The sequence below is a fragment of the Drosophila albomicans genome, chromosome 3, assembly GCF_009650485.2.
Source record: "Drosophila albomicans strain 15112-1751.03 chromosome 3, ASM965048v2, whole genome shotgun sequence".
In the NCBI taxonomy this organism is placed as follows: Eukaryota; Metazoa; Arthropoda; class Insecta; order Diptera; family Drosophilidae; genus Drosophila; species Drosophila albomicans.
The window spans coordinates 54,103,874-54,120,642 of NC_047629.2; the positions used below are offsets into that span (position 1 = coordinate 54,103,874).

Below are 16,769 nucleotides of genomic sequence, written 5' to 3' on the forward strand. Positions count from 1 at the left end.
GCAAAAAGAAAAAAAAAAGCCAACACACTCGCAACTAAGAAGTCAACAAGAGGCAAACGTAGAGCGTCGAACGACAAATCGTCGAAAGTTACAGTTTAAGTTGCTGCCTGGCTGACTGACTCGATGGCTGGCTGCTGCCAATCACCACAGCAGCAGCAACAGCAGCAGCAACAGGCAGTAGATAATCAGAATTCCAACATTTTCACCTGTTGCCATTTGCTGCTGCTTGCAGTTTGACATGTGCCGCACATGCCGTTGCCATTTGTCTGCACTTTAATGTCGCACCACGTCCAACAACCACAGTCAGCAGCAGCAACCACAGCAGCCAACGGGCAGCTTCAATCCCAATCCTCGCCTTCTCGTCGCTAGCAATCAGCTAAGCATCTTGGCGCGTTGACAATCTATGCGCATAGTTTAGCATTTACTGTTGGAATTATTGAACCACATGCGAAGTTCGACTTACAGTCGCTGACCCACTTGCCATTACAGCCAAGTCAGGCTAGACCAGGCCAGCTGATGTCTACTGGAAGTGGGGGGGGGGGGGGGAAGGAGGCGGTGGACTGCCGCTGCGCCTGAGGTGACCATCATCATCATGGGCTGCCACCCTTGGACGGCCAAAGTGTCATTAGTATGTTAATTTCACTGAAAATTCATACGCAGCGTGGTACGCCTGCAATGCAATTGCCAATGCGCATATTTAAATGCCAATTTTCAGCTGCCGTTTGCTTGCCGTTCTCACAATACCCTGCAAGCTATGATTGCGCTGCGATTGTAAATTAACTATTTCTTTACGAGTTGGTAGCACACTTTTGTTTATAAATAGTTTATGAAATTTACCAAAACATAGAAACCAAAAATATGTTATTTGAAGATAATTCTTAGTAAAGTGAAAAGCAAATCAAAGATTCAAATTTCCTTTTAGATGTTTTAACTCTTGTTAGCTAACAAGAAAGGAAGGCAATATTAATAAATTAAATAAAGATGTATAACAATTTATATTTATTTTTAGAGCACAAGAGAGAAAGGAACGGTTAATGAACTTTTTAAAAATTATATAATTGACTTTAAAATTATTTATTCACTTTACACCAAAGAACAAAAGTTGAAGTACATTTTGGCGAAAATGGCTTAGCAAAAAGCTAAAGTAAAATCATTCAATGTATCTTATTTTATTAGTAATGATTATTTCTGAGCTTAATTTTATATAATTGGCTTCTGATTTGAAGAATATAGGTATATTATATATACATTTCAATATGCTCTAACTTTTAATATGTGAATCTTCCTCATCCAAAATGGTTAATAAGTAAGTTAACTAGCTGCCCCTGGGAGGGACGAAGGATTAAGTAGCCTAGCTGTACCGAAAAGAACAGAAATGAATAATAATAGTGTATAATTCGTATATTCTAAAGGAATAATTAAAACTTATCTTATTTCGATCAATTTTTAAACTGTCTTAAGTACATCTTGAAAGCTCAAACTTCAAAATATTTATTTTTTATTAAAAAACTTAATTCTTTTCTTAAGTCGACTGCAGCAATGCGCAATTAATACCCTGGAAAAGGTTTTTGTTTTGTAGTTTCTGGTCTTGTTGTCACCACAAAGTGTAACAGAATGTTAGATATCGGAATTCGCTGACCTCCCGCGCACACATTGCGCAAAAAACACCTTGATCGCTGACCGGCCACCTCAGCAGAGGGGGCAACAGGGAAATACGCAACCACGGCAATAGTCACAACAACAAATATGCTATAGGAACAGCAACAGCTACAGCTACAGCAATCAAATGCGTAGTTGACCCCTGACTTGGCCTCGGTAAAAGCAAATAAACAACACAGCAAAAGACACTTGGCGAATGTTGAAGAAAAAAAAGCTGAAAAAGGGGCACTAGCTGAATTTGCATAGGAAAAACAACATTTCCGCCAACACACAAATACAAAGCGAGCAAAGGGGCGGTTTCATTTACTATAGCTGCAGAACAGAGTGAGGGGAGGATCCAGGTTAGACAATTGTATATATTACACAAGTACTCGCGCCGCGGACTCATAGTTGTACTCGCATTAGCATTCGTATTCACAGTCGCACTCACAGTTGTATTCGTGCTCACACTCGTTCTCAGAGTTGTTGTCCCAGCGGGAGGTTTGGCGATGGGCCGCACACAAAGCAAACTCAGATTTAACTAGAAACTGTACTTTGTGCCAATCGCCATTGAATGATACTATAAGATACGATACGTTGCGATCTGCTGTGCTGTGCTGTGGTGCGTTGCGGTGGTTTTCAGTCAATTTATGGTCAATGCCATTATTGCTAGGCATGTGAAAAATGCGTGCAAAGAAACAACAACGACAAACGCTGGCCACACTAATTAGTTTGTCTTTTGGCTTGGCCTACAACGAGCCTCCATTTCGGATCACCAGCTTGTCTTCTTCTTGCCTCCTCGTTGCCGCCTCGATCGCCAGCGGGCTGCTGCATAATTTAGGTAGCAGCAGAAGCCACTCTCCACTGGCCAGCGTCTTCATGGTCAGATCACTTTGGCAGGCTTTAAACGCCCACACAACAAACATTTGTTGCTCTCCGCGCTGCTGCTTTCGTTGTTCTTAATTTCCAGGAATGAAGCAATGCTCTGGGCCATGCTAATATTTAAAAGCCATAAAGCTGCAAGTTTTTAGCTCAACAATGAAGCTTTAATACTCTGCAAATTTGAAATTTTATTCAACTTAAGTCATAAATATATTTCAAATATCTAAGATACAACTAAGTTAAGCCTTCAACTCTGAAATGCCAAGTATTTTATATTAATAAAAGTACACAATTAGGATACTATAAATAAAGTTACACCACTCTGATTCTATATCATATATTTTGTTATTAAATAAACACATTTTTTATGATAAAAACCCACAAAAAGTCTAATTGAAAAGTGCAAATATTTTCACAAAATAATTTCAAATAATTCTTCTTAAAAAAGAGTATTCAAACAACTACAACTTATGATCTTCTGCCTTCAACTCTTCGCATTTAGTTCTTAACCATTTGCATAATTGCCAACCAAGTTGGCCCTGAACAACACAATAAATATATATGTAAAACATTTATGTGTTTGTGTGTGTGTGTGGAATGCTCTCTAGCCTAAAATGTTGCCCCCTAAGATGCCAAGTCGTCGGCGTTTCTCCATACAAATGAACAAGGACCTGAGGGATGTGTTGCAACCGATTCATGTGCGGGCTTTTCACTTTCTACAACGCAACTTGGGGTAAGTTGCGATGAGTCATTCAAGTCGATATATATATATTGACCCATTAACTATCCTTAGCTCTGGGCTATCCTATAATTCGCACATTGAACACGTTGTGGAACATCCAATTACGTATGCAGCAATCAATGAAATACTCGTAAGATTCAGCTCTCGATTCTCAATATAAATACCTTATACTTAGCGATATGGAAGCGTTTATTAATCTGCTCAAATGCGCTCTTGGCACGGGTTGTCTGGCCATGCCCAGAGCCTACTATAATGCTGGCTGGTTGCTCGGCTTGATTAGCACAATTCTGCTCGGCTCCTTTGTGGTTTATGCCATGCACGTGCTGGTAAACTTGGCTCTTGATTTTTAGTTTAATGTTCAGCTTATACGATTTCCCTTTGACCACAGCTCAATGATATCAACTCGCTGTGCAAACGACACAAGTTCTCGACACTCAACTACAGCGAGACCATGGAACTCGCAGTTCTCAATGGACCACAGTGGCTGCAGCCTCTTGGAAAATTGCTAGCGTAAGTTTAGCAAATAAGTTATTATTTAATTGTAAGCTGTGATGCTCGTATTAACCCTCAACCGAATACGAAGGTTTCTCTGACACTATAAAGTATTATTTATATTATTAAGCGCCATAATTACATTTAAAGTAAGTTATGACAAATGTTTAACACACTTAGCTGACCTTTTCTAAGAATTGATGTATTCTTCTTTAGAAAATGTTAACTTAAAATAATAATTTATATATGTACTTAATTTATTATTTGAAAATACTAAAATGTACCCAAAGATATATTTCACATATTGTTATGTACATATGTACATATATACTAGAGGTGGAGAACTATTGATGGCACTATCGGGACTATCGATGGCTGGCGACTATCGATACGCTCTCGATAGTGGCACGTACTCTCGATAGTGGTCAATCGCTATCGTCGATTGTGGTCGATATTTTTTCAAATATCTCTGTATACATGAAACTTCCGTAGAGTCGGAGAGGGTCTTCAACAAAGCAGGACAAATCTCTTCAAATACGCGTACAAAATTATTGGTTAAAATAAATATATAAATAGCAGGTAAGGTAAACCTACAAAATAAAAAAATCATATTCGAATAATAATTATTTGTTATTTTCAGATAAAGATTGAAAAACCAAATTATTGTTATTATTATTATTAAATTATTTTCTTTTACTGCGCTATCGACAACTATCGACGATAGTTTTTCCTTGCTATCGTCGATAGTCGATAGTTTATGGTAACTATCAAGCACTATCGATGGCGCAGACTATCGATAGTTCGCCACCTTTAATATATACTACTACATTATTATTATTATTATTAAAAAATACTATAATATACCGATCAATATACTACTACATTCAAAATATACCATCTGGTTACTATCAATTTTGTTTTACTATACTTCTCAGCTGCCAAGTGGATGTCTTTCTTTGTGTCTATCACTTTGGCGTAGATTGTGTGTACGTGGTGTTTGTGGCCAAGAGTGTCAAGGAATTGGGCGACATTTATTTGCGGCCCATTGACATACGTTTCTATATGGCGCTGCTCACGTTGCCGCTTCTGTTGACCTTTCTCATAAGAGATCTGAAGTATCTTGTGCCCTTTGCGATAGTTTCAAATATGTTAATGCTGACAAGCAAGTATTTTATGTAGTTTTAACATTTACATGTGTACCCATCCAACTTCCATTACAGGCTTTGCAATCATTTGTACCTATATATTCTGCAATTTGCCAAGTCTGGAAGAACGTCGAGCTGTTCAGGTGTGGACACATTATCCCCTCGTCTTTGGCACAATATTGTTTGCCATTGAATCTGTTGGCATGGCAAGTGCACACACTTTGCTTCGTTTCCCATCGTTAATCAAATTCGTTATCCCACAGATCCTCACGCTGCGAATGAACATGCAAAAGCCTGAACATTATTTGGGCACCTTTGGCATACTCAATCGGGCCATGTTCATTGTGATTGCGTTTTATGCGGCATTCGGCTTTTTCGGCTATTGGCAGTACGGCGATGCCACCGCCAGTTCGATACTTAACAATCTGCCCATCAATGAAATGTAAGCCTCAACTCAATATTTTAAGCTGCACATTAATCCGAGTATCGACTGCTTTACAGACTGCCTCAATGCGTTAGAGCCATGCTGGCATTGGCCATCTTTTTCAGCTATGCCCTGCAGGGCTACGTTGCGATCGAGATAATCTGGCGCAACTATATGCTGCCTCGATTGGTGGATAATGCAACCCGATCGCTTGAGTATCTGGTGCGCATGGCCATGGTGATTGCCTCTGTGCTTTGTGGCATCGCCTATCCGGACTTTGGATTGCTGCTTTCGCTGGTTGGCTCCTTTTGTCTAGCTCAAGTGGGTCTCATCTATCCGGGCATTATCAATCTCTGTGTCTGCTACGATCAGGGCTATGGTCGCTTTAAGCTGCTGTTTTTCCGTTCATTGGCATTCATCGTTGTGGGTTTGGGTGGCGGCATTGCAGGCACTGTGACCTCATTGGCATTAATGCGAGAACAGCTAAAAGACAACGAAAACTGAAAAGTAAAGATTTGTAGTTTAACAATCGTATTGGCTTTTACTATTACTTTAAAAATATTAAAATTAGTTCCGATTTTCAGTTGTACTGTTGACTTCATAAAGCATATTTAGTCAGTTTACCAAAATTAAAAGTTATTAATGGCAGAGTAAGTTAAATCTATCCTAGCTTTTTGCGATCTAGCCTTTATATAATGTCCACACACAGTTATGATCCATATGCAAGTCGAGAAGTGGAAGTTCCGCTGACGTAAGTTTTAACTTCTACAGATGGAATTCCACATAATATTCACTTTTGCTTAGCGTCTGGGATGCGTTTTTCTCATTGGTGAAATGCGTTATTGGCACTGGCATTTTGGCCATGCCTTTAGCCTTTAAGTTCACTGGCGTTCTGGGTGGATCCGTTCTAACTGTGCTGTCTATGTTTGTGCTTATTTATGGCATGGAATTGCTGGTAAAAGAATAGTTTTATTCACATTTAATTACTATGCCCAACTTATTCTACAGATCATGTGCATGGTGGAGTCGTGTAGACGAAAAAAAGTCCCATATATGACGTTCCATGAGACAATGGAGTTCGCCTTTGAAGAGGGACCCAAATGTTGTCGTTGGTTCTCCAAGGCAGCTGGATATTCGGTGGATATTATTCTCGGATTATCGCATTATGGTGTCAATGTTGTCTATATTGTTTTTGTGGCTGTCAACTTGAAACAATTCATTGAAGAGTATTTTGCTAAAATCGATCTTCGGATTTTGATCGCAATTGTTGGCATTTGTTGCATTCCATTATTCTTATTGCGACATCTGAAGTATCTGGTGCCCAGCAATATTCTCGCTACATGTCTGATTCTCCTCGGAATCTTGGCTATATTTTGGTACTTATTCCGTGGCCTGCCATCGATATCAGAGCGAAATATGTTCCCGGACCTGATTAAAATACCCTTTGCCTTAGGCATTGTATTGTTTTCCATATCATCCGTGGGTGTGGTTAGTAAGACTATTCGAAATATTTAGAGGACATTTTCCAACTCTTGCGGTTTCTCTTTAGATGCTCGCTATTGAATCAAAAATGGCAGAGCCGAAGAAATATTTGGGTTGGCTGGGTGTTCTGAGTGTCGCCGCGATATTGATATGCATACTTTATATTTTCTTCGGATTGATTGGCTACTGGCGTTACGGTGATGCCACTGAAGCGACTATAACTCTCAATATTCCAGTTGAAGAAATGTAAGTTAAATTTTGCACGTTTGATTTCACTATATTCGTGTAGAGAGCACAGAAAATAGGTCCATCATTCCAATATGTTCACTCCGAAAAAAGAGTAAAAAGGGGTTTATTAATTTACTATATAAGATATATTTTCTATACATCTTCTGAGCTTTATTATATGTCTCTTTTTGTCTCTTAATCTTTCTTTACCATCTTTTATTCATCTTCTTTCTTTCTTTCTCACGTTAGATCACATTTTGATTAAATATTTTTGTATTCTCAGTCTCGCTCAGATAATCAAATTGGGCATAGCTGTTGCCATATTTCTCACATATCCACTTAGCGGATATGTCACCGTCAACATTATCATGGATCATTTGAAGAAGCGCGATCTTAAAAATCCTCACATGGTTGAATATATCGTACGTATCTGCTTTGTCCTGTTAACCACATTAAATGGCATCGCATTTCCCAACTTGGGTCCATTGCTGTCGTTGGTGGGTGCATTTTCCATCTCGGTGCTGAATTTGATATTCCCATGCTTCATCGAGTTGTGTTTGTACCACGATTCTTATGGCAAATTTTTATGGAAACTCTGGAAGAATATTCTCATAATTATCTTTGGATCAATTATATTCTTTTATGGCAGTTATACAGCGTTCGTGGAAATGATTGAAGAATATTTTACATAGTCCGAGGAAACAACAACAGCGAAATATACAACAACTGAGGTTGCAACGACCTAAAAAACGTTTAGCAATCATATTATATTTACTTTTGTATATTGACAAGTGTTATAGAAACAGAAATGAGTAATAAAGTCAATAGTAAAGTACCTTTTTATGTATGTATTTTGGATAGTATAATTTCTGAAAAACGTAGAAGTAATGCGTCTATTTAAATTGTATTTTTGTACAATAAAAACACATAGTTCCTTTATATATAAATACATATATGTATAAAATGTACAATAAATATAAAAATATAAATATAATCAAATAATTAAAGAAGGGCACGAGTACGTAGAGAGACAAAATCTAGATTGAATCATATTAATATCAGATATTTTTAATCAAAAAAAAGAATGTTGAAATAACATTTTCCGGTTCAACAAATCTTATTTCGCAACGATTTTTATACCCGCTAACCCTTGTGCCGATAGGAAATGTATGTAACAGGTAGAAGGAGGCATTTCCGACCCTATAAAGTATATATATTCTTGATCAGCGTCAACAGCCGAGACGATCTAGCCATGTTCGTCTGTCTGTTTGTGTGTCTGTCCGTCTGTCCGTATGAACACCTAGATCTCAGAGACTATAAGAGATAGAGCTATAATTTTTTTCGACAGCATTTGTTATGTTTGCACGCAGATAAAGTTTATTTCAAATTTTTGCCACGCCCACTTCCGCAATTTAAAAAAAAATCGAATAACAAGAGTAATTTTAAAGCTATTGTTGCGAATTTTGGTATATACAATAATTACTATAGTAGTTATGATTCCTGAAAATTTGGAAAATTTCACTAGGGCTCTTAGTTGCTTTGGCCGACAATCTGGTCCATTGTGCCTATGGTATATTTTGAATGGTGTACTATATCGAAATACCAAACAAAACATTTGGTATATTTTAGTATTTTTTGGTATATTTTGATAAAATACTGCACTATTTTTCTTTTATTGAAAATGGGTAGCGGGTATCTCACAATCGAGCATACTCGACTGTAACTTTCTTCCTTGTTTTTCTGTGTAGTGATAAATTTCTATAATAAAATAATATTTTTCTTAATTACATTGTGTATTGCATGAGAACACGTTACTAAATAATTTTACTGAAGTAAACATCAATGAATTATATTCCGAGAGGGCGGTAAGATGGCACAGTTGCAATTGCAAGCAACTCCCAACTGTTCAACACCAACAGCATTCACAACTCCACCTCCGCTGACGAGTGCTCAGCCCATTATCGATGGTGATGTCGACATTGGCATTGCCGGTAATTCCCTCATTAGGTGGCAGTCTCTGGGTAACCAATCTGGCGTAGAGCCTGGCATGTGGCATGCGGCCGAGGCAACCTGCTTGCCACAACACAAGCAGCAGCAGCAGCAGCCTCAGCAGCAGCCTGTTTGTCTGTCGACGTCGCCGAGTCAGGCCCACTTAACGATGCTCCGGAATTTATGCCGATATGGTAATGCATCTCTACGCTGGGGCCGCTGTTGCAAGTGCTGTGGCAGCCACTGCTGCTGCTGCTGCTGCTGGGGCGGCCCGCCGCTTGCCTCATTATGCCATTGATGGACTGCAGTTGAGCGTTTGGATTGCGTAATTTATTGTTTGGGCCGTCGCTTGATAAACTGGTGTTGGATTCCGACATAACCTAAATGGGCAAACGGCCGACAGGCGACATCTGTTTGCAGTTGTTGTTGTTGTTGTTGGTGTTGCTGCCACCGATGTTGTTATTAGCCTGGAGAAACATTTTTTGCCAACGCCTGCATATCACTTTCCGTCAAATCCATCGGGGCTTTGAGTGAGTTCAACGTGGGATTTGAGCGCACTCGCATTTATGGCTCTAATTAGCTACGCAATCGGCATGCAAAAGCCACAAGACTCTTTTGTTCACCACAGACAAACATTGTTCAGTTCAGTTAGTGATGCCAGCGATCTTTGGCTAATGATTTCCAATGAAAATGTGGCACACGTGCAGCACACAGACATAGACGACTCCACCCATGTGGCCCAAGTGGAGGGCAAAAGGTTAAACAGTGTGCAGCAGGCGCAAGCATCAAGTTCTGCGTATGCGACGATTGCGCCAAAGTGCCACAAATCATTCCGAAGGAGCTATCCACTGCGATCCTCGGCAACCAATTTGTGTTCCGTTGCTTTGCCGTTTGTATAAATCAATTGGCCAGCCAAGAGAGTCCAAAGTCGAGAGTCGAGATACTGAAGTTGGAGTTGGAGTTGGGAGTTGTGCGGTTCGATTTGACAACCCGCTGCGCGATGTCTATTGGCATGGCCATCCTATAAATTGCCTGCCTCTCTGATCTCCACTGATGCATTATGTGTTTGGACTATGATTTTTCACTTGTTTTAGTGCGTGCGATTCACGTCTGATTGGTCTATAAATTATAAAGTTTATTGCGCCCAAAAAACCTACTCAATGTGCGTTCCTTGAATGTGTGAGTGTTTGAATCTGAGTATGAGTGTGAGTGTATGAAGCCTAAGGCCGCCCCCGACACTGATGGATTACAAATGTCGTGCCCGTCGTTATCTTACGCTCGACCTAACGCAAATATTGGTTTATCGAAATATTCTCCTTAATAAAAAAAAAAAGAGAAATGAGAGAAAAGTTATTGGTTTTTTTTTGGTTGTAAATACTTTCGATTTTTTTTTTCTTCAAATTTTGTTTAAATATTTGCACAATTTAACGGTCAGCGGCAGTCGCTGATTATTGAGTAGGTTGTTGGATAAAGTCGGAGACACGTCAAGAGTCGCCAAAGTCATCAACTCGTTGATTATGCTGCCCCCAAGGCCTTGACCTGTGCGGCAAGAGCAGCCAACGAACATGCAACACGGAACATGCAACAGTCAGAATGTCAAAAATGGAGAGACACAAGTTGTGTTGTGTAGGAGACGCGACACAAAAGATGCCGACAAAGACGCCCATTGAACTGCACCAAATTTTCAGAGCCCAGCAGCAGCAGCAGCCACAGTCGCAGCCGCAGCAGCAGCAACATGCTTGGAAGGTATGTCAGCAACATGTTGTCTAGCCAACTGACAATTGCCTGAACTGACTGACTGAATGACTGCCTGGACAGGTAATGTCTGTTAGCGGTACCTTTAATTGCCTGGCTGCCCAAAATCTATAGACAAAATGTCATGCCTAACTAACTAAAAACGGTTGCAGCCAACAACAGCAAAGTGAAGCAACAACTGACAACTTTGTTGCTACCAGCAACAGCAAAAGCAACTACTGCAAGCTCTTGTTGCTGCTGCTGCTGCTGCTGTGCCAGCATTAATATTAATTAAATAAACGTTAATTCAGCGCATTAATGCGTAATAAATAATGCCACTTTGTGGCAAAAATTAATGCATAAAACGCTACTTATCGCTGCCGACGCCGCCGCCACGCACTTATCTGTGTCAACACAGCGCCAGAGGCAGCAACAGCCAGATGTTGCTGCTGTTGCTGCTGCTGCTGACAAACGCATTGTCAATAGGCCTGGCCAATAGCAATATAGATCCGTTTGCTGCGGGACTCGCTAGTCGGTTAAGTCGGGAGTCTGCAGTCGGGAGTCGGGAGTCGGGAACTCTGGAGTTGGCGGACGGCGGCGCGTTGCAATTACATGTCTGTGACAAGAATTTTAAATGAAAAAAAAAACCAAGCAAAAAAGCAAGTTGCTGCACTGCACTCTGTGCACTGTGGACAAATGATTCAAACTTTCGCATTACGTGTGGAAAATGTTTAAAATTGCAGCACAGCCTGCGGACTTTTTAGCCTGCAAAGGCCCGAGGCGCCATGCCAGGAGGAAGGCTGTTGCTTGTTGTTTTTGTTCGCTTTGCATGCATTGCCACAAAGGAGCGTTGCAAAAACGCACAACGCACAACACACAGTGTACACAGCACATGGCACACATGAAATTAGAAAGGCATTATTGCAAATCTCTCGCATTTGAGGTTTATTTATCAGCAATTTGTCAGCAAGTGTTTAGCCAGATGCTGCGGCTCAGATTAAAGTGACACGACTGCGGCACTCGCCGCACTCGTACTTTCTAATACAATGCATTGACACACTCCATTAAATGCAACATGAAAAGAATCCGCAAAATATCAACTTAATAGCCGCAACCAATTGGGTCACTGATTTGCTAAGGTCCTTCAAATAAGGCAAGTACATTTGATAGCAATTTTAATGAGAGATAATGAGGATGAAAGAGTGACCAAATTAAAGATAATACAGTAGGAGAAGTAATGTCGTACATGTACAAAAAAAGGCTTAGATTAGCGAAAAATCATTCAATGAGAAATCACCATTATTTTGGATGATTAAATAGTTACCTTAATATTGAAATTATACTTTAAAGAGTGATATATAAAAAAAAACGAAATGAAAAACAAGTAAGTCGAATGTGCTTTTGAATAAAATCAAAACACTGCGGTATTATTCGTCAAATATACCGTAAAGTACTCAAATATACCGAAGGGCATACCATAAATGAAGTAGAACTTTAATTTAGGACATATTAAAAAATTATTCTATTATTCTATTCTATTTACAAATAGAAAATTGTCAGAAATATTAACAATATTCAATAAACTAGTTACTAACTCAAAGTTAATAACCACTTGCCAATAAATCATTTATATAATTGGATTGCCCTACAGAATGCTCATAGAAATAAAGTTATTTTTCTAATAAGGATTAATTTGTGGTCGTAAAAATTTAAAAGTCTCATTTAAACTATTTTATAGTTAAGTAATAGTACAAAAATAGCTTCCCTTTGGCCATATTAATTAAATTTTAGTTACTATTGAAAACTCTTTTTATAGCACACACACATTTAACCTTAGGCCACATTTCTGTCTGTTTGTAATTTCACATATTTAATTGCCAGTATAATTATTTGTAAATCGTGAAATTAAACTAATCAAATGAGTTGTTAGCCCTAAGCACAAATGCGAAAGCCAATTCAATTTTAATGCACTTTGAACAACAATTTAAGCAAGTAAATCGATGTATTGCAGTTGTAACCCACGCCTAAGCATAAGTTGGCCAACTGATTTATGGGCAAACATTTGACCATGTTGCAGCCAGTGTGCCATGAGTGCATTAGAAATGGCTGCAGCGAGGAGTACGACAGGAGCAGCCAGCCGGGAGCAACATAATTTCGCAGCGCGTTGCCTTTGGCTCAGTTAACAAATAACATCAACTTATTAAATAAAGTTTCAATTCGAACAAACTGCAAAACGAACAACGGCTACCGAACTGAGTGTGAGTCGCTCTCTCTTACTCAGAGGGGGTAAAAGGGGAGTCAGTGTGCAGGAGGTCGCTGCAGGCGCAGCCACAATAAATCATCACATCGAAGGCAGCCAGTTGGATGGAGGGGCACGACTCGTTGTCTGACTGTATGTCTATGCTACCTGGGCTGCCGCCTGTAACTGCGGCCAAGTTATGTGGCTTCATTGTGGACAGAATGAACGCTTTTAAGCAGACAATTGCAGCCTGCGGCGCAGCGACGTCGACAGCGGGAATAGAAGCAGCAGCAGCAGCAACAGCAGCTTCAACGCCAACACAGCAGCAACAGCAGCAGCAGGTAGGCAAAAGCAAGGAGATTGGTTAGCCACTCTAGCAGCTCCCACTGCCCCATTGCCCATTGTTCAGGCAAAAGAACGAAGCAGTTGCCTCCTTGCTGCTGCTGTTGTTGCTGCTACACATCGTAGGCCGCGCTGTGCACATAAATCATTGACTTGACTCCAAACAGCAAGTTCGAATTGCCAGCTCGAGTGCTGCTGCTGCTGCTGCTGGCTGCAATATGAGTTAATTTTTGCCAGCCCCGAAGCTTTGCGTATTTGTCAACTGCAAATTACAACTTTTTCCCACACGTTTCTTTGCCGCCTGGCGTATCGCAAAGCGTTGCAACGTTGACACAACACATGTGGGTGTATGTTGCAAATTTATGGCACGAGTGGCATTATAAATTTTCTATTAACTCGCCAGACGTCACACAGACACAGAGATTTGCATTGAATGCGGCCAACAGTCAGTCTGCCTGATAGCGCATTATCTGTTTAAGGCTTTAATTTTGTGTTACCAAAAATGTACGCAAAATAAGTGCGAGAGACATGCGAGACGCCTTCTACGGTGTTGGTGTTGTGGCATCGCACAACTCGCACTGACTGCATTTGCATGCAATTGACTTGAAAGGCGATTTTGTTGCAATGCCTTGTCCCTGCCTTGGGGACTCGCTGCCGCAGTTGCTGCCACATTCAACCTGCCACTGTCTATATAGTATTCGCATTTGCTTGGCTGCATCTTATTGAACTCGACAAATTGGTCATAATTTTTAGCAACTAATCCCAATAAACATGGCCCAAACATTGTGCCACTGACATTAAGCTGCCAAGCAAGCTAATAGATGCAGAGAGAAAGGGGAGTAAGTCTCTCTCTCTTTCTCTCTTTTCGGTTGCATTTATCTGTGCATCGATCAGTTGCAGAGAAACCTGTGTGCAACTGTAGCGCAGCGAATCGATTTGGCCAACAGTCAAACATCAATTGCAAATTAACAGTAGTTAAAATCCAAATGAATTTGTTGGCTGCCGTTCAATTTATGCAGCTGGCCACGGACTTCGACTTTGTCGATTTTGTCTTGAGGCAGTTTAATCTGCCGGTTCAAAGGTTGTGCATACGCATCCGAGTGATTTATGTACAGCTGCTGAAATATCATCGGAGATACAATTCGATGATGATGGCTTAACGGGCGCCAACAAAATTATGAGCGCGTGTATCCATAAGATACTCATACAGCGACTGACGAAGTCAAGTTCGGAATGTTTTGTTTTTTTTCCTCAAAATTCACACGCTGTGCTTATCGCAGAACCACGACGCACGAAAATAAACCACATACAGAGGCAGTGCCAATACTGCGCGTGTGTGTATCCGTCAGATACAATTTTTGATTTTCGACTGTGCACGAACTTTAAACTCTTACTTCGTTCGTTCAGTCGCTGCCTTGACCGTTTGGTAAATAGTAATTTTTCAATTGTACACACACGCACACACACATATGTATACAACCGAACATTGCGTCACAATGCAAAACGCTTATCGCTCAAGACTCAGCTACAACTCGTCTCAGTCCTCAGTCTTCAGAGTTCTGATGTCTTGTGTTATCTGTGGGTGTAATTTTCTCACGGTTCACTTTTCAGTTACTCCGACTTAAATTGCGTTTGCACATTTCCCTTTTTATATTGTTTTTTTGGTTTTGGTTTTTTTATTACTCGCTTTACCTTTTCGCCAACACTTTTGTGGGTGATTACTGCGCAGCACCTGAATAAATATCTTATCAGCATTTCGTTTCAGTTTTCAGCGCTTTATATCGTATATTAATTTGATTTCTCTGTTCTCTGAGCGTCATAAAGAAGCGTGGGAATGCGCTAAAAAATATTGTTGCAAATTTCAAGCCCTTTTTTTTGGAATAGTGTGGAACAGTTGAAACTGTTCTCGCTGCGGTTTGGCAGCCGTATTCCAACATTATCACTCGCTATCAAGTGTTTGGATTGTGCAAATAAACATGTGTGGCAAATCTTTTGCCACTAGGCAGGCAGCCAGGCGCTGGGAATTGTCAACAAAGTGGAGGCGATAAACGCTCATGTAGCTGGCGTGTTCAAGGTCTGGTTAACCAGCAGAGCTTCGCAACTTTCGAGGTGCATTGTAGTTTTAAACAATAAGCGAATAAAAATAAGATATCTTAAATGGAAAGTATGAACTAAAATGATAAACTAATATTAATCTTTTAACAAAGAAGTCGTTTTAATATATTTGATATTTCATAATGTACTTAAAGTAACAACAAAAAGTGAAGGCTTTTTGGTTGCCTTGCTTGTTTTATGTCTTTTTTTGCTTTTCGGTTAATAATTATTCAATTTTATTGACCTTATCTGTGTGCCCATCCGTCTGAAGATATTGCGAGAAAACATTATATGTAAACCCTTAATATTTATTAATTTACCAAATTATTTAAAAATCGTTGCAGTATCAAATTTTATTTAGTGAGATATTTGCAAAATATTTGTTCCTCTACAAATTATGTGCTTTACATTGTTTTCTTAGTATCGCTAAGTTATTGTATTTAAAATGAAAACTCCAAATTGACCTGTACTCTTCAAACGTGGGAAATACGTTCTCATATGTTATCTTAATAAGCGTTCAAATGAAATGTATGTTCATCCTTATTGGCATTTGGCTCTTGTATTTGACTTCCTACAAAAAATAATTAAATTTTCAAACTAACCTAAAAGTATGCAACAAACTTCAATAAGTCATAACCTTAGCATACTTGTGTACTGTTTACAACAATAAAACTTAGAGCATACTTTCAGGCGTCACATTAAATACGCTTGTATACTTTGGAAGAGCGGATTTTTATAGGCTTTTGAGGCACCGCAGACTATCACTTAGAAAGCTACTTCCTCATAGATATTTGAGGCGTCTTAAACGGCAAGACTTTGCCCAACTAATACGCTTTCATAATCATAATTGTAATATCTTCTAATATCATTCATATTTTTGGGTTTTGGGTATACAACAAAATAGTAAAATATCAAATATTAGTATGAGCAGCAGAATGTCTACTACATATAATGACATATATTCAGTCGTGTAAGTCGTAAGCAAACTTTTCATTTTCATGCTTAGAATACTTTTCACTAACCCCCGAAATTAGTAAAACATATGGTACATTTTATATTTTTATTAAATCAATTTTTTTGTTTTAAATTTTATTTGCGATTTATGCAATTGGTCTCCTTTACTATAGGTATTTTATATGTATATATGTATATAATATGTCATGATTATTAAATAGGGCATACAAATCGGAAAATCAATATTTAATAAACGAAAATGTATAACAAAATGAAAATATGTTGTGTATAGTTTTTTGTACACTTTATGCGTGTGTGTTTGTGTTTGTTTGTTTGTTTGTTTTTTAAATCTTTTCTCGTTTTTGTTTTTGGTGTGTAACTAAT

The 16,769-nt window shown here is 39.2% G+C and overlaps 2 protein-coding genes across 3 annotated transcripts; both read left to right on the forward strand.

Moving 5' to 3' along the window:
* The first annotated feature begins 2,987 nt into the window (after positions 1–2,987).
* LOC117571193 (proton-coupled amino acid transporter-like protein CG1139) lies at positions 2,988–5,856 on the forward strand. Its single transcript, XM_034253235.2, has 8 exons — positions 2,988–3,253; positions 3,314–3,367; positions 3,438–3,588; positions 3,651–3,772; positions 4,690–4,916; positions 4,975–5,105; positions 5,163–5,341; positions 5,401–5,856. Exons 1-8 carry the CDS (start codon positions 3,135–3,137, stop codon positions 5,825–5,827), a joined length of 1,410 nt encoding a protein of 469 aa, XP_034109126.1. The 5' UTR covers positions 2,988–3,134; the 3' UTR covers positions 5,828–5,856.
* A 23-nt stretch (positions 5,857–5,879) lies between these two features.
* On the forward strand, positions 5,880–7,868 carry LOC117571195 (glutamate transporter polyphemus). Of its 2 annotated transcripts, XM_034253236.2 has the most exons (6): positions 5,880–5,973; positions 6,033–6,074; positions 6,128–6,278; positions 6,332–6,811; positions 6,873–7,051; positions 7,317–7,868. In XM_034253236.2, exons 1-6 carry the CDS (start codon positions 5,966–5,968, stop codon positions 7,723–7,725), a joined length of 1,269 nt encoding a protein of 422 aa, XP_034109127.1. In that variant the 5' UTR covers positions 5,880–5,965; the 3' UTR covers positions 7,726–7,868. The 2 variants fall into 2 exon arrangements, with proteins under 2 accessions (XP_034109127.1, XP_051860837.1); XM_052004877.1 differs by lacking the exons at positions 5,880–5,973; positions 6,033–6,074 and having other exon boundaries at positions 6,150–6,274.
* The last annotated feature ends 8,901 nt before the right edge of the window (positions 7,869–16,769 follow it).

Excerpts from the sequence above, each read along its gene's own strand:
- LOC117571193 (XM_034253235.2), top strand. The coding sequence starts at position 3,135 with ATGTTGCCCCCTAAGATGCCAAGTCGTCGGCGTTTCTCCATACAAATG. Across the intron at positions 4,917-4,974 it reads AAATATGTTAATGCTGACAA|GCTTTGCAATCATTTGTACC; the intron begins GCAAGTATTTTA and ends CTTCCATTACAG. Across the intron at positions 5,106-5,162 it reads CCATTGAATCTGTTGGCATG|ATCCTCACGCTGCGAATGAA; the intron begins GCAAGTGCACAC and ends GTTATCCCACAG.
- LOC117571195 (XM_034253236.2), top strand. Across the intron at positions 6,075-6,127 it reads GAAGTGGAAGTTCCGCTGAC|CGTCTGGGATGCGTTTTTCT; the intron begins GTAAGTTTTAAC and ends ACTTTTGCTTAG. Across the intron at positions 6,812-6,872 it reads CCATATCATCCGTGGGTGTG|ATGCTCGCTATTGAATCAAA; the intron begins GTTAGTAAGACT and ends GTTTCTCTTTAG.